The sequence below is a fragment of the Oryzias latipes genome, chromosome 10 (assembly GCF_053564925.1).
Source record: "Oryzias latipes strain Hd-rR chromosome 10, Olatipes_Hd-rR_3.1".
In the NCBI taxonomy this organism is placed as follows: domain Eukaryota; kingdom Metazoa; phylum Chordata; class Actinopteri; order Beloniformes; family Adrianichthyidae; genus Oryzias; species Oryzias latipes.
Window position 1 is genome coordinate 30,520,641 of NC_136246.1, and position 24,571 is coordinate 30,545,211.

The window sequence follows — 24,571 nt, forward strand, 5'->3', positions numbered from 1 at the left end:
ACTATGTCGTCTTTTAGTGGTTAGGGGTTAGGGTGGGAATTTGGACACAACCCCTGTTTTCCAGGTTGAAGATCCAACATGCATCAGTAGCCAGTCCACGGCTACTGACGGCTTTAGCGAGTGCGCGTCCTTTATTCAGTACACGTGTGCTGCACAAAGTCCGTTTTTCCTCAGATAAGTCAGTGGAATGTTGAGTCTCCAAACACAGGTGCTTCCCATGAAACGGGAGAGATGGTTTGAATTTCTGCTGCATTGGCAGACTGTGGGCAGAACATCAGTAAGCTGGTCGTATCTGATTTTAGGCTTTTGAGATTCAGCATCTTAACAGATATTACGGTGCGTGAGATAAAGCAAACGCCCTGTCACGCGTTTCATGTCGGCAGTGCCTAAATTGATCTGGGACATATGAATCATTTAATGTAAAGAACAAAGCGCTGAGGGCGGGGGCGGTTGAGGGGAGTCCTTTGATTAGGAGCCATCTTTACAGCTGTGAAAAACATGCGAGTGAGGATCTGTAATGAAAGAACAACGACAACACAAATAGAAATGAATGAATGATTATCAAGTTTGACTTAAAAAAAAACATCCCTCTAAACCTGAATCCCTTTTTTGGGTCAAAGGGATATCCCAGCCACTGTTGGGCGAGGGCGGGGTACCCCATGGATGGTTCTCCATCTCCAGTCAATTAGGGATGATTAAAACCACATGAATATCATTTTGATATATCATTTTGTTTTAATGTTTGCACTTTTAAACTTTCTTTTAGGCTGAAACTGCAAGTTCACCAAAGTCATGCACTTTGTTTTTATTTAACAAATCCTAGACAAATGCCAAATGAAAAACGCATAAGTATGTGTGTAGATTTATACTTCTCTATATTTATTTAAGAAATATGAGAAGGTAGTAATTGTTTGCTAATTTGTGGTCATGTTCTGTTTTGAATTGTCCCTCAGTCACACCAGTTTCAGGTTCATCATGATTCACAGCTGTCTCCATTTCAGTTAATTACCCTGTTTAAGTGTCTGGATATCAGCATTTCTGTTCTGTTCGGTTCTGTTTGTCACCAGTTTGGTTTCTCTATAGTCATGTTTGAGTTTGTTCATTTGATGTTTAAGTTTCTGCCACCAAACCAGGTCTCCTGCACATTGGGTCCTACAACACCACCAGGACCTGGCAACTTTTCTGTTTTACAACTTACATTTTATTTCCTATGCTTTTGATTACCTCGTTGTACAAGAATGTTTTTCTTTTATATGGAAAAAGATTAAAATCAAATTAAAAAAATCAAGCTAAAAAGCATTCAAATATGGAGCCCGTGTCCTGACATTAAGATATAAAAATATATCTTGTTCCCACAGATTAATATCTTGTTCCCACAGATTATTATCTCGTTCGCACGAAATACTATTCCGTTCCCACAAGATACTATTCCGTTCCCACAAGATACTATTGCGTTCCCTCAAAATACTATTCCGTTCCCTCGAAAATGATTAACTCGTGCGAACGCAATAATTATGTCGTTCGAACGCAATAATTAATCCGTTCGAATGCAATAATTATTGATGTCATAAGTCATTCACGCGGATATGCTCTCTGTACGCCGGCAAAAGCCGCTTTCAGCGGTAACTTCCGTGTCTCTGTGACCCATATTCGTTCAAAAAGGAACATGAAAAACAAAAATGATCACTTTATTACCGTCTCAATGAACATAAGAAAAATATCAAAAGATTTATGATAACTAGGCTGTTTTGTCATACGATAGCTCCTGCTAGGCTACTACTAATAATCAGGACTTGTCTTTTATTAACTTTAAATCTATGACGTAAATTAATAACAGGATCAATGATCGGCTAGTCAGTTAGCATGTAGCCTAATAGCCTTCGAATGTAAAGCAACTGACTGCTAAAGTTAATAAAAGACAAGTCCTGAATATTATTATTCCTATTCGACCCTAAACTACAATATCAGCTGTCTGTCTGTCAACCGACCAGCCAGTTGCCCAAATGCCGGCATACATCAAAGAGCTCTGCGGCGGCGCTAGTAGTAGCCTAGCAGGAGCTATCGTATGACAAAGCAGCCTAGTTATCATAAATCTTTTGATATTTTTCTTATATTCATTGAGACAGTAATAAAGTGATCATTTTTGTTTTTCATGTTCCTTTTTGAATGAATATGGGTCACAGAGACACGGAAGTTACCGCTGAAAGCGGCTTTTGCCGGCGTACAGAGAGCATATCCGCGTGAATGACTTATGAAGTGAATAATTATTGCGTTCGAACGGATTAATTATTGCGTTCGAACGGATTAATTATTGCGTTCGCACGTGTTAATCATTTTCGAGGGAACGGAATAGTATTTTGAGGGAACGCAATAGTATCTTGTGGGAACGGAATAGTAACTTGTGGGAACGGAATAGTATTTCGTGCGAACGAGATAATAATCTGTGGGAACAAGATATTAATCTGTGGGAACAAGATATATTTTTATATCTTAATGTCAGGACACGGGCTCCGTATTCAAAGACTTATTAACATGTTATTGTGGCGTTTTTCTCACGACATATAAAGAAACTTTAAAGTAAATAACATTTCTGAGTATTTCTTCATTTAAATTGTTAAAAATAAGCTGCAGGCGGAGAAATGCTGTTGGAAAGAATTTGTAGTTGTGACGTAAATGCTACAACGGCAAGCCACAAGCTCCCTGCTCCGCTCCATTCTGATGCATCCACTTGTAGACGACTGGATCCGTGTACGTCTTTGTTTTTCTCATCTGTGCTGGAATCTGGATCTAAACTGTACGGCTGGATAGCGGTTACATTGCTCGCCATTTTTCATGCACCAGTAATGTTTGGTTGGGGGTGTGAGGGGCTGTGAGCTAGCAGGAGAGAACGTGTAAACACATGGATGATGGGGAAGGGGGAGTGATTACTGCTCACCAACAGTCCCTCCAATTTCTAATCAACTCCTGCCGCTCTGCAGAAACTAATAAAAACGACAGGTTTTTAGATATTGGCTAAAAATGGCATATTGATCATTAAATGACCTCTAGGAACGCTTTGAAAATAGATTAAAAGATGATTGGTGAGCGTATTTCACTGTTCTGGCAAAGTTCAACCCTATGTTAAAGACAAAATGGACCCTAATTTGGTCGCTTCACAATAAACCAGGACACATCCTCAGCACTATAACTGATATAATCTGTACCTTTTAAAACATTTTATGGTTCAATATCAAAAAATATTTTAACTTTGTCTCTAAATTAGCATGCTAAGCTTAGTCACGTACAAAAATGTCCCTATTTTCTGGAATTGTGCTTTATAATACACGACTGTTTGCCTTGGTTAAACTATTCAAATATCTTCTGCTCAACAAAACCCAGAAGACATGTTTGAGCTTTTTTTTCTTTTTTTAAATCAACAGTAAAATGCCTGTGTGTGATTCAAGCTGGAGAACTGCTCACGGTTTTTCCAGGAGGTCGACTGATAAACAGCAATGACTAGCTCGCTGGTGAAGTTGCGCCGTTGGGATTGTCGTGCAGAAATGTTTATTGACGGAACGGGGTGAGATGTCTCTATCCGAGGGCTGGAGGGCATGTGAGCGTCTGCCTCCACGCCCACAGGCTGACCACAGGGGCACTCTGAGAGGCTGGGAATGTTGAGCCAAGACAAACGGGACGCCCAGAGGAGGCCCTGCCCTGGCCTTTGCAACAGCGCCGTTCTCTGAGCTGCACTGGCCTCCTAACTTCCAAACACTCACTGTTATTCTAGGCTGAGGGGACCCTCCCACACAAGGGGGGCAAAAAGCAAGACAGTGAGGCCACAGAGGGCTTTAGATATAAAGAAATAATTGAGTTAGGCTTTTTTTAATGAATCCGAAAGGACAAAAAAATGTTTAGAAAATAGGGAAAACATTACTTGTTAGCCAAAATCTGACATTCTGGCTCATAATGCAGCCCATCACAGTGCAATAAATGCAGGTCGAGACCCATTTATTAACCGACCATTAAAGGGAGCTGTTCTCAGCGGTTGAGCGAAAAGCATGTTGGACTCATTGGCCTCTGCCTGCACCGCCTAAATTACATTTACTTCAATGTATTTATAGACTCTATTTCCAGCAAACAGATAATGTGATCATAGAAAGGAGGAGAAGAGGCCGCTGGAAGAATGACACCCAGAGCAAAACCAGCTCGTTCGCTGTAAATTCCTCCCCAAAGCAAAGCAGTGAAGCTGGAAAAAGTGTGCGAAAGAAGTTAAAAAAGAAAAAAAAAAACAAATCCCACATACAAAGAGTTGATTCTACGCTGAGGGGAAGGAGCTTGTTCAGGGTGGGCAGCTCTGCACAGAGACGGCCTCTCAGCGAGCTCAGGGGTCAGCGCCGAACAGGGGTCAGAGGTTGGCAGAGAGTGCCGCTTAAAGACCCACTGCGGTCATCTTTGGAGCTATTTTTTTACAGCATTCCCAGTTGTCTTTTAATAATGCAGTTTTTAGCCGAAACCTAGAAAAAAAACTGTCACTTTCTAGGAGTTTCTGCAGAACGGCGGTAGTTCATTAAAAATTCATCTCTGAGTTGTGCCGCTAAGCAACCCCACCCCACTTCCTGTCACCCATTTGTCTCCACTCACTATAGCTTACAGCCCCGCCCCTCACACGTCAACCTAACATGCCCGGCGAGCAATATTGGCGCCGTACATTTTTAAGCCAGATGCCAGCAAAGACATGGATGGATTTATTTATCTACAAGTTAATGCATCAGAAAGAAGCGGAGCAGGAAGCTTTTTATTTAACCTCTGCTCCGGATTCCCACATTTGAATAAAGAAATACTCAGAAATGCAATATTGAGCGTCATTTTCTTTTTATATTAGTAATAAAATGCCACATGCCTTCCTCATCCAAAGAACTTTCACAAACTCTGTTTAAAAAAAGCTCTAAAAAGGTTTCTTCTTAATAATTGTACTTCAACATTTGGCATGTCTCTTTTAGTAAGTATGTAAATGCATGAATTGAATATGTATTGATTTTACTTCATGGTATTGTTTAATAGGAGCTTATGGACTTATTATGGGGGTTGCCCCTTGTGGGTTTTTGGCAACCATCCATCACATCCAGCACTGTTGGATATTCTGTTTTAATTTACTTATTTTTTTGACAAGTGAAAAAAGAAAAAAAACAACACAATTTTCTTTGGAGTGATTATTTAAGTTCCTGAGAAGAGTGGACAGCGTTGGTCCTTATCAGAACTGGAGACATTCTTCAGATGCTGCACTTATCTCCTGTGGGCGAACCGCCCAACATAAGTGTTTCCATTCTCTCTCTGCTTCTGAAACTATCCCGGCTTTGAAGATATCTCGAGGTGGCAGGCTAAAACGCAGCTCTAACCGTGAACAGGAACATTTTCCCACACAGAGGGAAAAGTGAGACCGAAGCCGCATGTGACAATTTGGCTGCTCTGACAGTGCGCAGCGCGCTCCTGGCGTGTTGTTTTACTATCTCTGTGAGCCCTTTTTGTGGTCAGCCTGCGGTTTCCTCCAGCAGCTTGTAGTCTACTGACAGCACAGCTCCCGCGACGTTTCAGATCCGATTCATAATGTGTTGAAAACCAGAGAGAGAAAACAAAATTCAAGACAGAGGGAGAATTTAAGATGCAGGTGAGAGCAGAGGGTTAACATGCAAAATGCTCACACCCCCCCCAACCAAAGCTTTAAAACATTCCCACAAAATGGCTTCTGTGTGTGTCACCGTGGCAGTGAGCGGTTCTTGAGAATGGTCCCGCTGTGTGCAGAGTGTTTGTGGACTGCGGCGGGGCTGATGGACACGACCCAGGAACGGGCCTGGAATCAATTTAATGCGTCCAAAAAAGTGCCTGTGGATGTAAATAAAGCTCTTGAGCAAACAAACGCTTTTCCAAGAGGCGCACTCAGAAACACGGAAAAATGCGCGGGCTTACAAAACCAGCCGAATGCTGGTGGGCCCCTCGTGCAGACCATGAGAACTCAGTCAGCTCAGTGCGCTTGTATCCCTTGAAATGAAATGAAAAAAAAAAACCTGGCCTCTTCTTCCTGCCTTCTGGCTGATCTTAAGGGTCTTATCCCTGCACTGGTTTGAGAACGCTCCAGATTAGGGGACCATTAAGTGCCAACAAAAGGATAACTTTATCCCCCAGTTCCCTCTTTCCCATCTTCCACTGTGGACACTCAGGCCCAGAGCCGGGGACACACAGGGCCTGGCAGCATTCCTCAGTGAGAATGAGACTGATTTAATTTTTTTTAATGAAAACATCACCAGACTAGTAACAGAAAAAGGGTAAAATGATCTAAGTAAAATTGTTCATTAATTACCTCCAAAATTAAATTTTCATTTTGAATAAAGACATTAGCTGCAAAGAAAAGTTTTATGCTCCCAATAATTTTTCTGTTACTTATGTGGTCATTTTTGTCAACAAAACCGTCCATCCATTTTCTTCTAGTCATTGGGGTCGCAGGGGCAGCAGTCTAACCAAAGATGTCCAGACTCTTCAACGCCACTTCCTCCAGTTCCACCGGGGGAATCCAAAGGTGTTACCAGCCCAGTGGAGTTGTCCAGGTGGGAAATGCCTGAGACACCTTCCCAGGGAGGCGTCCAGGAGGCATCCGAGCAACATACCCAAGGCACCTCATCTGGCTCCTCTAGGTGTGGAGGAACAGAGGCTCTACTCCGGGTGATTGAGCTCATCAGACTGTCTCTGAGGAAGCCACCCTGCAGAGGAAGTTTCATCCGCTTGTTGGCTCTAATTTTTTCAGTAACGGTCCTCGTTGGCACCGCACAAATCCAACTGTCAATCTTACGCTCTGATCTTCCCCCATAATACCCACCTGGGAGCACTTCACCCACACTGAGAAGACAGACTACCTTTATTTGGCCTCAGCACTGAATCTCATTCCACCCTCAAACCATCCCAATGCATGCTGGAGGTCTTGGCTCGATGAAGCCAATAGGACAACATCATCTGCAAAGAGCAGAGAGGTACTCATGTGGTCCCGAAACCAGAACCACTCCAGCCCCTGACTAGAAATTCTGTCCATAAAGGTTATGAACACAAGTTCATAAGTTCACTAGTTTGTTGCAGGGCCACACACTTAAGTACACACACTCACGTGCGGACCTAGGGACCCATTAGAGACACCACGACACACGTTTTTTGGCTTGGGGGAGGAAACTGGAGTCCCAGAGGACCCAGCAAGCTACAGATGGAACGCACAGCAGGCAGTTGAGTTGGTCTTTCCAGCATTCAGCTGGTGAAATTTGTAAGTGCGTCTGGTGAACTGCCCAGTCATGTTAGGATGTAAGACCATGACATGTTAAGTTATTTTTAGGATTCTCAAAATCTTTGCTTTGGAGTTCTGCAGAGCCATTTTTTGACAGTGTTAGCAGTTTTTACAGAAATGCAGCTTTAAACGTTTTTATTTTTGGGGTCTGCTTCACTGAAGACAGCTTTCTGACCAAATGTCAGTAAACAGCTGCGTTTGCCACAAAGCTGCCTCTTAAATCAGAGTTTCAGTGGCCAGGAGTCTGCTGAAAAACTGCTGTTTGCCTGTGTGGTGTCTGCATCTGTGACCAACAGTGTAAGAATCCGTCTGTTCAGAATATTTCATTCTTTGCTCGACTTTGCACATCATGGTAATGCCGTTTTCGGTCTTGAAAACTGCAGAAGAGTCAGACTCAGATCCTCTCTTCCACACCAACACCTGCCATCCTTTCTTACACGGCTGCATCGTCTACTCCTGACTCACCTTAACCTGTGGCACGTAGACCCTATATCTGGCGAGCACATGTCAGGTGTTTTTCATCAGCAGAGATATTCATGAGCGCAACAGGTCCGTGAAACGACTCAGAGCTGAAGCAGAGGGTGGATTTGCCGCGTGTCCGCCGCTATCAGCAGTGTTTGGATTATAGGTGCTTTGATGAAGACATGTGGCAAACACAAGCCTGTAAGATGGGAGCCGTTTGATTCACCTATCAGGTGCGCAGGGTCAGGGGTGACACCTGCGTTTAATTAACATAGCAGGTTCTCATACTGGCTGCATGTATGGCTGTTAATCTGAGCCACATTCAAAGTAAAGAATGTTTAGGTTTCCCAGTGTATCAACCTTTGGAGTTATCAAAGGTGTTTTTGTCTCTTTCTGTTCTATCCAGACAGTCTTTCATCACCTTCCTCTTTTCTTTTGCTTCTTTGTTCCAGCCCAAAAAATCTGGAGTGGAACTGAAAGGTGAGCCCAGCCCAGCTTCTCATCAAAAGGCGCATGTTTCACATTACAAGAATATTTCCACTTTGGATTTTGCTAACCCCAAGAGACGATAAAATGCTCAGGAGGTCCAAGAAGAAGCTTTTCTTTAGGGTGCTCACAGTGACTGAATGTCTAAGCTCAGGAACACAACAAGAGGTCTGTTCTCCCGGCTCCTGCTGAGCACTACAGCGAAGGCCCATTGAGCTCCAGGAGAAAGAAGAGAACCTTTGGGTGGACATCAGCAGAGAACACCGGGGATTAGCTGTTAAAGCCAAACTTCTGTTTTGTAAACCAAATGTTGACAAATATATCAATTTGTCGGAAACTGACATAAACTTGCAGTTTTTTTGCACAAATATTCTCGCCACAATAAGAGCATCTCTTTGAATTCTATGCTGAAGCTTGATGGAAAAAACAAAGAAACAGTCAGTTTCTTTTTCTTACCTCCATTGGAGGCTCAAGGTCATGTGAAACGGTTCAATTTTACAAAAATAAATACTCAAAGTCTGATTTAGAATAATCTTTTCACTTTGTGTTGCTACATTCCCATCTTTGATTTACGAAGAATACGATAAGACCAGAAGGAACAGGAAAACAGTAAAGTTAACCAAAGCTGTATATGTACTCAAACAATAAAATCAAAGAACTGTTGGTGTAATTTACGTACTAGGAATGTGTGGTAGAACCGAACCAGACTTGGTACGAGCCGTCATGCCCTAACAGCTAAAGTAAGAGAGAAAAACATTAGCTTGATGGATATTTAGTTCTAAAACAACCCATGACTACTGTTGGGCTTATTTACACCACCTTTCTGAAATGGGTTTGGTGTTTAGCCAAAATGACAACTGCCATCAAGACAAAGCCATCTATCTGCCTCCAAAAAACCCCCAACATAAACCCATGACATCCCGTTCCAGGCAGGTGTAAAAATGAAACTAAATGAGTCATGTTTGTTCAATATATGACCATGAGGTGGTTTGTTACACAACTATCCATCCATCCATTCATCCATCCATCCATCCATCTACCCACCCATCCATCCATCCATCCATCTACCCACCCATCCATCCATCCATCCATCCATCCATCCATCCATCCACCCACCTATCCATCCATCCATCCATCCACCTATCCATCCATCCATCCATCCATCCATCCATCCATCCACCCACCCATCCACCCACCCACCCATCCATCCATCCATCCATCCATCCACCTATCCACCCATCCATCCACCCATCCATCCATCCATCCACCCATCCATCCAGCCACCTATCCATCCATCCATCCATCCATCCATCCATCCATCTACCCACCCATCCATCCATCCACCCATCCATCCATCCAGCCACCTATCCACCCATCCATCCATCCATCCACCCACCCATCCATCCATCCATCCACCCACCCGTCCATCCATCCATCCATCCATCCACCTATCCATCCATCCATCCATCCATCCACCCACCCATCCATCCTCCCGCCCATCCACCCTCCCGTCCATCCACCGACCCACCCGTCCATCCATCCATCCATCCATCCATCCATCCATCCATCCATCCACCTATCCATCCATCCATCCATCCACCCACCCATCCATCCTCCCGCCCATCCACCCTCCCGTCCATCCACCGACCCACCCATCCATCCATCCATCCATCCATTTTACTCTTTTGGGGTCACAAGGTTGCTGGTGCCTATCCCAGCTATTGTTTGGTGAAGGTGGAATTCACCCTGAACAGGTCTGGACTAAAAAAAAAAATCCCTATTATTGCACTCTAGTAGAACATGTTTTTTTGACCATTGAATCCTCAGCTAAAAAAGAGCCTTACTATATATGGGTTTATACTGCCTGGTCACTAAATTTAAGTAAGTCCAGGGTAAAAACAGATCAGTTAGATTGTTCATGACAACTGGACTGAGTGAGTGTGACGTCATCACTTCTGGCTCCAATCATATGGAGACAACCATGTTTTTGAGATATGGACACCGCCATGTTGGACGACATCAGCGAGCAGGGATTGGACTCGCTCGATCTTAGTCAACGTTTCTATGGCAACCACTCTCGCCAATCAGTAGTGACCTTGGTGGAAGCCCACACCCCCACCACTTCAAAGCAAGCTTCATGAATTGAATGTCGGACGCACGACCACATCATTTTATAGAGGCATCCGATTGTTTTTTTAACTTGAAGTACAGAAGAAAATAATCATGAAAAATAATTAAGATTAGCAAGAACCTGTTGAAAAAAAAGTTAGCAGAGCAAGAATGGTTATTCTGACAAATAGAATGACCAATAAATGTATATTTCTCAATAGAAGTCTATGGGATTTTAATTTTTTGGAGGCAGTGGGTACTTCCTGTTTGTAACGCCAGGGGGGAGGAGTCACATGACAACAACAGCAAACTCTTTTACAGTGGGAACAGTGTTGCCAGATTGGGCGGTTTTCCGCCCAATTGGGCGGTTTTGGTTCTAAATTTGCGGGTAAAAATGGCTTTGGGCGGGTATGCATATTTTGGGCGGTTTTAGGGTCGGTTCGGCGGGTTTTTCCCCTCATGAATATATAATAATGGACTACGTTAGGCTGTGTGCCTGTTGGAGTCTTATGTACTGAAGCTCCGTGTACGCACCAGGCAGAGACGATAATGGGCTCTGTCACTAGAACCTGTTGGGGGTGTGCAACGCCCCTCCTCTTAGAAAATTGTGTTCTTTAAAGGATGATACCATGGTCGCGTGTGGGCGGAGCTTAAGTTATGGTCTGATCGCTGCATGGAGCGATGTCTGTTTACATCAATGCATGGTAGACACAGAGAATGTGGAGAGATCAGGTTTATTATTTTGAAGAGTTCTATTTGGTAATCATGTTTCCATGTTTGAGTTCATAAAATCATCCCAGAGAAAGTCTCTGCTTCAACTTCTGCAGTGAAAGCTGCATCTAAATCTGACGCCGTGTTTCCATCTCTCTGACAGAGTCTGAAGCCAAAGCCCCTCCCCCGCCTCTCTACCTGTTCACCTGTTCACATCCTCTGCAGCTGAGAGTTGTTTTCCCCTGCGCTCCTCAGTGTGTCCTACACAGAGAGCGCAAAATACGGTCATCATAGCAGCAGGTTGACACGATAGTCGGGGCGCTCCAGCGCAGCACAAAGATGAAAACGCCGCACGCAGGTTATAGCGGGGATAGAGCGGGTTAAGAAAATTAATGGAAGAAGGCGGTCCACTGAAGAAATATTCAATACTTTACTCATTTTATTTATATATATATAGATATATATCTATATCTATATATATCTATATCTATATATATCTATATATATATATATATTGATATATATCTATATCGATCTCTCTCTCTCTCTCTCTCTCTCTCTCTCTCTCTCTCTCTCTCTCTCTCTCTCTCTCTCTCTCTCTCTCTCTCTCTCTCTCTCTCTCTCTCTCTCTCTCTCTCTCTCTCTCTCTCTCTCTCTCTCTCTCTCTCTCTCTCTCTCTCTCTCTCTCTAGATAGATAGATAGATAGATATATATCTATATCTATATATATACATATATCTATATATTTATTTATGTGTATATATATATATATATATGATACACACATATATATGATACACCCCCCCCCCACCCACCCCCCCACCCCCCGTTGGGCGGTTTTGGCTGAGTCTGGCGGTTTTCAGATGACTTTTGGGCTGGAAAACTGTGACTCTATCTGGCAACACTGAGTGGGAACGATGCTGCCTCCACTTGACTAATGGAAGAAAAAAATAGTGTGATGAAAATGTGGATTCATTTCAAATTGTATTAATTTTTCTGATGCAACAAGTGCATTGACGATATGAAAGATCTGCAGCCCTGATTTTGGAAAGACAATAGTGAATTTAAAAGGAGTGAAATGCACACGTGTGTAATTCAAGATGCGCCCATATTTTCCAGCTAACCTTAGCTGACTCATGCTAATGTTAGCTAATGAGACAGCTGACTTGATGAGTGATTGCTAAGGCTTACTTGAAACTGAGCAGCGGGCGACAAGACATTTAATCACCTGACCATCATCTGTATTTCTGTGTGTTTTTCTATTTTAAATCTGCATTGCACGGCTCACGATGGGATTAATTTAAGACAGGATGAAGGTGGTCTGGAAAGAGTTTCCAGCTAAAAGCTAACACTTCTTTCTTTAAACAAATTGATCCATTAATCTAGAGATGATGTAACTGGCATCGTCTCTCAGGCGTTCATTGCTTGGCTGTAGTCTGGGTGTTGAGAAGGGGGGGTCCTTGTCCTGGAATAGCTCTGCTGGCCTGGAATCCTTGGAAGAATGTGTAACACGGAGTTTGATTGGCCCGGACGGGAAGACGTGTGTGTCTGGGTGTGCTGTGGGGGAGTGGTATTAGTTATCAGCGGGTTCTGGAATCTGAGCGCACAGTGGGTGAGGAGGGATCAATCGTTACTCCCGTTTGGGAACATCCTCTGTGTTGTCAGCAGGTTGACAGCCAGACTGCGCAGAGGTCTCGGCTCTGTGCTGGCCCTGTCCGCACCTTGTTGCGAAATTCTGTCACCTTTTCCAGCTTGGGTGTGCGCCTGCGCCGCATCATCGATCCGCTCCGAGCTCCGTGAAACCGGATCTCCCCTCGTTTATCTCGGAGGAGCCCAGCACAGACAGGCAGACCATTAGGCCTCATGCTCTGCAGGGCGACCTTTGCACCCAGGCTCTCTGTTTGACCAAAAGGGGGCCGAGCAGAGGTGCTAGGTCAGCGCTTTGCTGGGTCCTCACAGGCTATCAGCAGCTATCTGTATTTGCCAATAAGCAAGAGCCCCTCAAGGTCTGCAAACAGGAGGAAAACGCCTGGTGGACAGGCGTGCACATGCACACTGAAAGAACACATTGGAGCTGACTGCAGATGATTCGACAGAGGGTAAGAAAGGGCATCAGACTCTCACGACTCAGCCTGCTAGAAGAAACAGCCCTGCTTGATTTCTGTGTGAACCCTGAATTCCTGCTCACGCTCCCTACCTGGCAAACCCAAATCCCCACCACAGCATCGGCAACCGGACTACTCCCAGTGCTCTGTTTGCTCAGCTGCGCCGGCTTTCTCTCGGCACGACCAACCCTCTTGTTCCTGCGGCATGGATGTTTTCTCCCTCCTCTTCTGTTTGGTTTCTTTGCTTCCAACCGTTTGTAGCTTTTTTTTGATCTGCGTTTGGCCTTTGAAGGCCCGTCTGACGTGTTGTATGAGTGACGCCAGGAGAGGTCACAAGGTTGAGGTGAGAGTCTACCTGCAGAGGTGTCACTGTGGAGTTACGGCGCACAAAAATCATGAAAGTCCCACTCCGATCATACTTTGATCTATTTTCAAAGCGTTCCCGGCAGGCTTTTATTTAGGATTATGCAGATTTTGGCATGAATAAAAAAAAATCTGTGTCGTTTTCTAGGACATAGTTTCTTCGGAGCAGCAGTAGTTCACTAGAAATTCACCTCTGACTTGTGGCCGTGGATTAAGTCCGCCCCTTCCCATCATCCGTCAGAGCTACAAGCTTTTCCAAACAGCGTTCTTTCGTCTGCTCCTAAATCACAACAACCTGAATGAAGAAATACTCAGGGAGACAATTTTAGGCTAAATTTTCTTCATACATGTTCTCCAACATGACAAAAAGACTCGAGAACATGATAAAAAATCCACAATTTCTATCGGAGTGGGTCTTTAAAGAACATGGAATTAACTACCTTTTTAGATGAAAAAACAGATAACTAAAAAAAACACTATTACTGATTAAAATATAATGTTTTATTATTTGTTTCTATCTTTTTTTTAAATTGTCATTGTAATATTTATTATGCTTTTGCATCAAGTTATTTGATGGTGCTATTTGGTTTTCAGGGCCACCGTAGTTGGGGATGTGAGCATGTAAACAGAGAGCTCAGTTCTGGGTGCCGGGAAGGGGAGGCGGGGTTGCTCTGGTCCAACAGTCACTCACAATTTCTAATGAACTCCTGCTGCTCTGGAGAAACTATGTCCTAGAAAACAACACATAATGTTTGATTTCGGCTAAAAAAAACAGCATCATCATAATTAAAAGACCTCTGGAAACACTTTGGAAAAGATGATTCGAGTGCGACTGTAAAGAAACGATGTTGTTCTTTGCTCACATCCTGTCTTTTCAGTGTGATATTTCTAATTCTCCGCACACAAGACCAAATGTATTCATTCACTTAGCAGCAGTCGAGTCAATGGCTCTAATTAGGTTATCAGGCTGAAAAGGTAAACAAAGTCAGAGAGCTTTTCTCAGCCACACTTAGAAATCCAATTCAAGGTAATTGGACTTTATCGGTGCTTAAGTTAATTTTGAGATTAAATGTTAAGAGGAGCCTGTTGGTCTAACCTGCAAAAATGCGTAACCTCTTGCGCCTGAGTGGCGGGCCCAGCCCCGACACCCCCACGCACTCGTCTTCATCGTCACAGTCTCCGCTCTGGAAGCCCTCCTCGTCCTCGACGCCCCAGCCGTCCGCTCCACCTCCACGTGACTGGGCTCGCCAGCGTTTCTCCGACACTGCCACCATCTGAAGCAGCTGTTGGGTAAACAGGAAGTGGTTAGCAGTGACTGGTTAAGCGGGGCAGGCTGCTGTCGGCCCGTCTGCTGTTCTTTCGCCTGGGACTTGAGTGTAATTTTCAAGGAACGACGAGAATTCCAGATAGAAACTCAGCAAAAATCCAACAGCGATGCTTGACTGAAGCTTCCAGGCCGGGAAGCAGTTTGGTTTTTGGTGCCAGTCTTGGTATTTTTTGCTCCAAACATGATCCATTCACAGCGCTGCGGCTTTCGCCCATGTAATTTACTGGTAGAAAAAGAAACTGTTGGGTAAGCAGACCGGTGCAGTTGTGTTGTTTCTGGCAAACATGATTGTCCTGAGAGGTTGACTCGGGGCAAAAACACCACATTACATGCTTGGCTTGTGTTTTGTTGCCCTGGAAAAAAAAGATCCTGGAATCTAAAATTAAAAAAGCTACAAGAAAAGCTGGGAAAACTAGCATTTGTGATATCTCTGGTGTCTATTTGATCACAGATGAAACCAGACAGAAAACACATTACCTCATAAAGGAAGGATTTTTACACTTTTCACCAATTTTCGCTCACAAAATACAATATTGGTTCGTCAAATCCGATAAATCTGTATTATTTTGAAGCAGTTTCTTAAAGCTTTAAAGCACGAATTCCTAATGCCAGTAATAAAAACTCGGTTTTCGGTTTAAATTAAGTCAAAAAAGTTCATTTGAGAGTGGGAATTGGAAAATATTAAATAAAATCAAAATTGTGAACTTATAATTTCAAATTTAATTTATTTAATAGTTTAATAGTTTAGCCTTAGTCTTTTGTAAATGCATTTGAGAAACAAAAAAGCTGAATTAAAAAATAAAATAAAAATCAACCCAACTTTTCCTCAGTTTGTTAAAGCTGCTGCTTAACATTGTTTTCTATAATGAAAACCTTATAATGTATGGTGCATCATAAACAGAAGTGTTTATTGGATACTGTGGCAAACTAATAATTAATTTTTAAAAAGCTAAAAAAAAACGGCAACGAGAACATTTCCTTCCTCGTTATAGAGAAATGACATACCTAGTATTAAAAGCGGGCTTTTATTTTGTTATTTTTGAACATGGCCACATTTGTAAGACCCTGTCCTGTAACCATGGATGGAAAGCAAAGCTCGGTGACAACACATAGCAACTCTCTGACCATCTTTCTGGCTCCACAACTCTGCAGATGATTAAGCGCTCTGCCAGAGCAACAGATGTGCTGCACTCCTGCCCTGCAAGCATCATTTCATCCCACCGCGCTGCCTCCTGCTTGTTTGTTTTTATTGATTTCCTTCCTATCTGCATACGTCAGCACGCATTTTTGGGTTGTCGCCTTTGGGAGAAAATTGAGTGCATGTGGGCTTTTTTTCCTTTTTCTGTTTTCCCTCTCAGGCAAGCTGCAACGTTTGTCTGGGCTCTAACTGTGTGCGCGAGAGACCATCCAGAGATAAAGACCGAATAACTCCAGTCGAACATTAGAAAAACGACTCGTTCTGTTTACCCGCAGAGTCAAGTCAGTCTTGGTTTAACCTGTTTTAGAGGTTTAGAGCTGGAACGCACATCGGTTTGCTCAAAAACCCAGATCAAACATTGACAGCGACATCCATCCATCCATCCATCCATCCATCCATCCATCCATCCATCCATCCATCCATCCATCCATCCATCCATCTTTGGAACCCACTGAATTCCTTTCAAGGTCATAGGGTTGCTGAGCAACTCAGCTACTGCTGTGTGAAGGCGCGATACATCCAGTCTGTTGCAGGGCCACACAACTATACATGCATATCTAGGGGCAATTCAGAATCACCTATTGACCTATGAAACGTGTTTTTAAACCATGGGAGAAAAACCAGAGAGAACCCACGCTTACACAGGAAGAACTTGCACACAGATTGGGATTTGAACCAGGGCCTTCGTAATAGGCCGCCTGGTGATGACGTCAACCTTTTTTAAAGACCCCCTCTCGAATCTTCTTGTGATCCACTGTAAAAGCGTTCCAAGAATTTTTTTTTTTTAAATTGTGATTATGCATTTGTAGCCAAAATCAACAGACCTGTGTCATTTTCTAGGACATAGTTTCTGCAGAGCAGCAGCAGCTTATTAGAACCTCCCCCCCCTTCTACAATCACCCTTCTATCCCCCCTCTCTAACATCCCTCTCTCTTCTTCCCTTCTTTCCTTTTCCGTCCGGTCCAACACAAAAGATTTTCAAACACGATCAAAGTGAATAAAGTTTGGCCTCAATTACAAAAGGGGTTTATTCAGACATACCTCTGGTTTGTCTGAATATTAATAACCCCTGTTGTTAAAGTAAAATATGTCCAACACAAGAGGCCCTCAGCTTTCATCTGTTTGCCCGGATGTTGGACAGGACAAGTTAAAAAAAAAAATAGAAATTTGCCTCTAAATTGAGGGCAGGAACATTGGATGCCCATTGCGGATCAGAGCGGAGCAGGAAGCTTGTAGCCCGCCCACAAATACCTTTATATTTTTTTTTCAAACAGCATTCTTTCGTCTGCTCCTGATTCACAACGCTTTAAATAAAAGAATACCCAGAAACACAATTTTGAGCTTGATTTTCTTCTTTTTGTCCTAAATCATCAGAAAAATGCCCCAAGAACATGTTAAAAAAATGCATTTTCATCGGGGTGAGTCTTTAGGTCCTCGTCATTTAAGCTAATCAGGACAAACTCCTGGATGAAGTCCACAGGAACTTGTTCACTCGTGTTTTTTTCTGAAAAAGCAAACTTTCTGCTGGAACTGAAGACCCCAATTGTCACACGAATGTGATCCAGAACTCTTCCAGAGATAAACAGGACTTGAATAAACCAAACCGCTGCGTTAAATGCTAAAAAGTTTTTATACGCATCTGCAAGATTATCCCAAAGATTAACAGAGGTCTTGAAATTCCTTCTCATGGTTTGTTTCTTGGCAACCCATTTGGAGTTTGGTTTGAGAGGGGAGGGGGCGGTGTGCGTGTGTGTGTGTTTTTTTTTTGGGGGGGGGGGGGGGCTACTTCACAAACCTTGTTAAAATGTTGGAGGGAAAGATTTGTCCCAGGATATTTTAGAACAAAACCAAAGGAGTGAGGGTAAAACCACTAACAACGACTGCAATGCCTCTCTTTTAGGAGTTCAGTGTGTGCACAACTGGCTGTTGGGACTAAGTGTTGCCTTAAGCTAAATCTTAACAACATTTATGAGAACTGAGAGGCTGTAAATCATGTGAAACATTCAATGGTTTTTAAACATGAGTCAGCAAAGCTCCAGCTCCGTAAGTCGAAACACAGCTAGTTTTTTATTTTTATTTTTTATTCTTACCACTAGGTTTGGAGGTTGTCATCATGAAAACATTCTTTGATTCGGTAAGTTAAGGTCAAATGCAGTTAACGCATCAAATTTTGTGCACCCCGCCTGTTTTGATGCATAGATGTGAAATGATTGTGGATATAAAAAGAGGTTCGGGAGCAGCACAAACACTAATGAAACAGAGATCTTGAAAAGTTGACACTATGAAGATTTTTCTCAAAGTTGAGATATTTAAAATCTGGAAATGATGTGAAACACCCTGTATGGCAAGCAAAAAGGACCATAAAACACCGGGATAAAACACTGCAGTGATTGTAGTAAAAACCGTTAAACCACAGTATTTAAGTTTGATTTGAAATGACCAGCCTTCCATCCTTTATCGTTGGGGTTACGTTTTATAAATGTCAGTAGGTAAATTCCACAAAGGAGGATTACAAGTGTTTTAATGCTGCAAACTCCTCACTTCACTCTTTATGGACCTTTTTCAGACATTTTCACTCTTTTCTCTCTTGTTTACACTCTCTCGGTCTTGGACCGTTCATTAAAGTTTTAATCCACGTCACATCCGCCTTATTTTTCTATTAGAGCCTCAAAATAAATATGATAGTCCCGCCAATCACATCACCCAGAAAGGTTACCCCCAAGGGTACCCCCAAGTGACAACCACCCCTGCCCCCCCCCCCAACACTGCTCGCTAACCGAGCCAGTGCGCAGAATTGCAAACCGTGCAGTTGTAAAATGCGGGCTCGCTCGGTTATCTTTGCGCTCGTTCAATTAATGGCAGCCATGAAACGCCATAAATGATGTCTGGGTCCAATCTTGTCTGCAGCCAGGCCCCCCTAAGTCTTTATAGTGATTAGATGTATTTTGATCCTTTTTGTTTGCCATAGTAATCTAATCAGAACATTGATTTGATTTTAAAAATAGATGTATGAATGTATTTGGTGTAAACACAGAACAGCCATTTTAAGCTGTTTAGGTCATTTTACAAACAAGTTGTAAGCTTGTCTTTGTTCTCAATAAATATTGAAAAATAAATATAAACATGAATTCTTTAAAGAAATGAACCTAAAGAAGATTTTTGCCACAGTTTGCTTTCGGGATTGTTGCTGGTGAAGCTACAGAGCTCATCACTCCGTTGAATTATGGGATTGGAGCGAGAAAAGGATACTATCAATTAGAAATCCTGTTTCTTGCTTTATTTATCCTTAACAAACAACTTCCTGCTGCATCCCCACTACGCTATCCTGCTCACGTTCGGTAATCAGTTAGTAAATTAATATGTTCACAATGTCTCTCTGATGTTAAGCGGATTTAAGACTAAATTTAATGCTAAGAGAAGCTAAAATAAAAGTAAAATCAGGAGGCATTTATAGATGGGCATTGCATTAAATGGAAATAGATTCAATTAACTCTCGGGCGCCCCCAGTGGCTGTTTTGTGAACTACACAGCCTTCAGTGTAAAAGCTGCAGGATTGAGCCTTAAATTGTGCATAAAAAAATTAAGCATATCTGCCAAACTATCAAAAAATATTGTTGGAGAAATTTAAAAAAAAATAACAATTTGCTGACTACACAGGGAGCAGAAAGCTGGACAAACCCCAGCATCTGAGAATTTACCAATGGGAGTAGAGTATGAACAGCACATTTCCATTATACATGCAAGCACATGTATACAGAATTAAAAAACAAAACAAAAAAAGAAGCTTTTCTACATCAGAAGAAAAACCGAGTGTCCAGATGAGCCGTGCCCTTTCTCCACATGGTGGTGGGGGTGATGTGGCCTCTGTCCATTGGCTGTCTGCCTCTGCTACAGCTGTGGTTGAAGGGCAGATTGCGATCGTTGTTTGTTTCAAGAGTGACGCTGCGTTTTTGGCACAGCTGAGCAACCGAGTGATCCAAGAGCCACAACTTTTACCACAAGAGGGAGAAACCTCAAGCAGCTCTGAACACCCTCTGCAATTAGGAAAAAAGCAAAACGGAGGGTCGACTGGACACAAAAAAGAATACTTCTTTTTTATTTTGCTTTTTTTTTTTTGGACGGAGAGACACTTCTGCAAATTCCGCTGTCATTCTCCCCCGCTCTGCCTTTCCAGGGCTTGGCAGCGGGCCGGCACAGATGGTCGGACACACAGAGTGCAAACTGTGCGACTGCAGTCGTCCCGCAGGCCGCAGGGTTTACCTCCCTTTAACACAAAAGCACAAGTAACACCGAGGTCTAAACATGTGGCAGACTGCTCAGCACAGTCCGGCCCAGACAGAGACACAGAAACCGCAGGTCTGTCTGTCGCTGCCTCCCCTACATGACACAAGCGTCCCACAGGGTTCAACACAACAGCTGCAGCCGAGGCTCAGAGCCACCGATGACCTGCGCTCACTACTGATCAGCTGTGGGGTCTGTACACGAGACTCTGATCTCGCTTTTTATGAGAAAACAGGTTAAAGCCGAAAATAGCGCTTTTAAACATGTTCTTGTGACATATTCTGATGATGGAGGACATAAATAAAGAAACATAAGCCCAAAATTCAATTTCTGAGGATAATTACTTTATTCTAATTGTTTGAAAAAGAGTTTACTCGTGATGCAGATAGCACACAGGCTCCCTGCTCCGCTCCATTCTGATGCATCCACTTGCAAATTAACCGATCAAAACCACAATTTTAAAGAAAAGCAGAAGAAAAAGTAAAAAAAACAACAGTTTATTTTATAAATTAAAGCCAAATGTTAGAAACCTAAAAAAAAAAAACTCAAATTGAATGAGATAAAAATGAAACGTTTTGGAAAACCAAACTAAATTCCAGAAATATTTGAAAACACAACAAGAACAGTAAAACCGCAGAGGCAGGTGCTATGGGACATCCCTGAGTGGATGATGAGGCTTGTTCATCGTTTCAACCAATGATACTGTGATACTCAAATACTCCGTCCTCATCCTAAAAAGTTTATTATGCAGACATTGAAGACGTGTTTGAAAAAAATCAAACGTAAAAAATCAGATGTCATCATCCAATCAGCAAAGTCCTAAAGTACTTTTTCTTCTTTTGCTTCGGTTTTCAACATTTTATAGAATTGATTTCTGGAAATTACTTCTGTTTTCCGAAAAGTTTCATTTTTATTTCGTTTCAACTTTGTTTTGATTTCTAAAAAATGTAATGTTATTTTACTATTTTTCGTTTTGAGTTGTCGTTGTGAACATTTATACGATTTTTGCTTCAATTCTTTACTTGGTGGGCTTTTCACTTCGGGGTCACCGTAATTGGATTGTGATGGGCTGTAAGCTAGTGGGAGAGCGTGTAAACAGAGTTCCCAGCAACGGGAAAAGTGGGTGGGCTTTTCTCTGTGGTCCCGCCCACAACTAGGAAAGGAGTTTCTGTTGAACAACTAAATGCTCTGCAGGAACTATGTCCTAAAGAACAACACGGATGACTAAATGTTGACCAAAAACATAATTAAAGAACCACTTGGAACGCTTTTAAAAGGGTTTAAAAGATGATCTGGCTGGAAGAAAGTCTCGGGTCCTTCCCTCCCTACGCAGGACTTGTCTGAACAAGTCCTGCATGACTCGGCACCGACGGAATCTGCTGCTCTGAATGTTTCCATCAGTGCCTCCACTCTCATTGTTTCCAAATCTAATCTGCCAAACCCCAGCTCCCAAACAGACAGCTCACCATGAGCTCGTCACAAAACAACGGTTTCGCCATCAGATGTGGATTGTTTGCCTCAGATGAAGGTTTAGAAAAAAATGCCCACAGCCATCATCTTCAGAGAACAGTGACAAAGAGCCGCCTTGTTTTGGAGCCTGTGAAGGACGCCACTTTACTCCCTTTGGAGCCTCTTTCAGAGGAGATCCTGCTGGACCTTCAGTTACACGACTCCCATCTCATGTTGGTTTGATTTCATTTGGAGAAGATAAACACACTTAAATGAATCTCTGTCTAAACAAAATGATTTACTCTAGAGTGCAGCTGTGAATAAACTTGGCAACCCACTGGAACTTTCCATGTTCGCTGATTTCAGCGAGCAGGCAACACAAATCCGGCCCAGAACGTGGAAGATTAATGCTAAACCTTCAAAATTGCTGAAATTGTCTTTCAAATATGGGTGTAAATGTATGATGTTTGAGATCGGAGCAGGAAATATAAACTGAGGTTGAAGTATTTATTACGTGGAGACTTCTGAACGACCCTAATGAAACGCTGAAATGCATCTTTGTAGAGAAGCAAACATTTTCAGGCTCATTTTTTTTTTTTTGTACAGTTTAGCTAACGGGAACAAGCCTATAAAATCATTGACTCCATGCTCCCTGGATTGGACTCAGAAGAAAACATTCAGGTTCTAAGGAATGAGACTGCAGCAGGAGTGAATAAAGGAATGAATAAGTACTGGATCTGGATCACTCTGGGAAATAATCAGAACCTAAACACATTCACTGGACCGCTTATCTCTGACATCATCCATAGACTTAGGAACATTACTTAAAAAAAAATAATTCAGTTTACTCACTACGTAATCCAAAAGGTAACTGAGTAATTAATGAATTAATCTTAAATAAAAGTGTCTAGCTGTCAGAAAAAGTAACTATTTTATAAAGGAAACGTTGCCGTTTGTCAAAATTGTGATTTTTAGGGTCAGTTTTATCAAGTCAAATGCGTATAATAGACATGTATGTGTAGAAAACCTTCTGACTCAGCTGGATGGCTCAGTTGGTTAGGTGGCACATGGGATGTCAGGGTTTGATGCCCAGAGGGGTGTGATGACCTTCATCCAGTGTGGGTCTTTGGGCAAGACCCTTCTCGCAACTGCCTAACTATATAGCCACAAGGTGGGCCCCAAGTCTGGGTCTCCCTGTGCCCGTCCCCAGCCTGGATAAAAACACACAGGGAGGTGTCAGGAAGGGCATCCAGCGTAAAACCACCAGTGTGACTCAGTGGAAGCCGATTCGCTGTAGCGACCCCGAAGGGACATGCCGAAAGGTGAATAACATCATAAAACCATATCTACAGAGCAAAAGGTGCTTCCAGCCCTTCAGCTGTTATCTTGGTGGAGAGGAAAGGATCATAAAGTGAGCTTAACAGGTGGCCAATATCCAAAAATCCTAAAATGTGCATCCTAAAATTGCTAAAATTCGTCTTTGAAAAGTAAGCATGGAATGCATAAGCAGTACTTAAACTACTTCAACATCAGCGAGGCAAATGCAGCTGAGCACTGTGGCAACGAGCAAATCCTCTTTACTCTGCTGTTTCGGGGTGTCCACCGGCTGCACCCACATTCACTCGCTGGGTCCAGATGACCTTGGTGTTGATAAACACAAGAAAGCGAGCCGTGAAAAGTATTTGTCTGGAAAAAAAATCCTTAACCCTGTCATTCGTGGAACCAAAACAGAGCCTGGTTGGAATTTTCAGAGACGCTGCAGACTGTTTCCTGTGCTGACAGTTCATGACTTGGTCTCAGTGATTTTTGATGACTTCCCCTTTTTATGCTTTTATTTACATTTAAGCCTTGAGTTTCTATTGTGGGAGTTAAGATAAATTGGGTTCAAGAATATCTAAAGAAAAAAGGGAGAGAAACTGTGCCCCTCCGAACACGAGCAACGCCCCTCCCAGCTAAACTCCTCTGGAGTTTAACTCTATTACCAAATAAATCAAACTCAAACAACCTGAAACAACTGAAAAAAGTAAACAACTTGAACTTCCAAGTATTTCTTCACAACAAAAGAAAACAATTAAACAACATTTAATTCTGCCGTCCAAATGAAATAAATCAAACTTAAAGTCTTGGACAACTGGTCTGGTAAACATCTGCACTTATTTTCTTCAAAAGTAAACAGTCAAACACTATAAAATGTTCCTGCAGTAACTGTAGCTAAATAAATACAACAAACTCTCACAGTCCGAGACACTTTTCTTACTACTAGTAGTATTTTTCTCTCCATTTTTCCTTGGGTTACTCTGAACTTGCCATCTGTTTGATGTTTTGTGTGATGCAGGTTTGTGTGATGCAGGATTGGCCGCCATGAAACATGATAGCGCCTGAGCTAATCATGATCGCTAGTAATGCTGTTAACCCGCCCAGTTTTCCCTTGCAGTTGAAAGACAATCCATGGCAGCTGGTGGAGCGCTTCGTTTTTACCTTTTATTGAATCAGGTCATAGTAACGCATTCCGCTTAACATTCAGTGATAGCGTTGTGACAACATAAACACTAATTATTTAGATTATTTCATTAAGCTGCGTTCACACCAGTACGTTCAAGCGACCACTTCCAATTTAAAGTCTATGTAAACGAGCGTATATGGATGTTTCAGGTTCCGTGCTTAAAAATCTTGAGTTCACGCGTCGCCAAGCAGACTTTTGAGTCTGTTTTCAGGCTCTACGCACAATATGTGTATGCATTACGCATTTAAAATGAAACCAGTTGAACTTTGACCAATC

At 42.6% G+C, this 24,571-nt stretch overlaps 1 protein-coding gene across 2 annotated transcripts in view; it reads right to left on the reverse strand.

Annotated features, from left to right (window-relative positions):
• The window catches only part of gpc3 (glypican 3), a 154,414-nt gene that overhangs the window by 7,323 nt on the left and 122,520 nt on the right, over positions 1-24,571 (reverse strand). For both annotated transcript variants that reach the window (XM_078954378.1, XM_078954379.1), the window contains exon 7: positions 14,634-14,820. In XM_078954378.1, the coding sequence (XP_078810504.1) occupies positions 14,634-14,820 (187 nt within the window). The remainder of the gene's footprint in view (positions 1-14,633; positions 14,821-24,571) is intronic.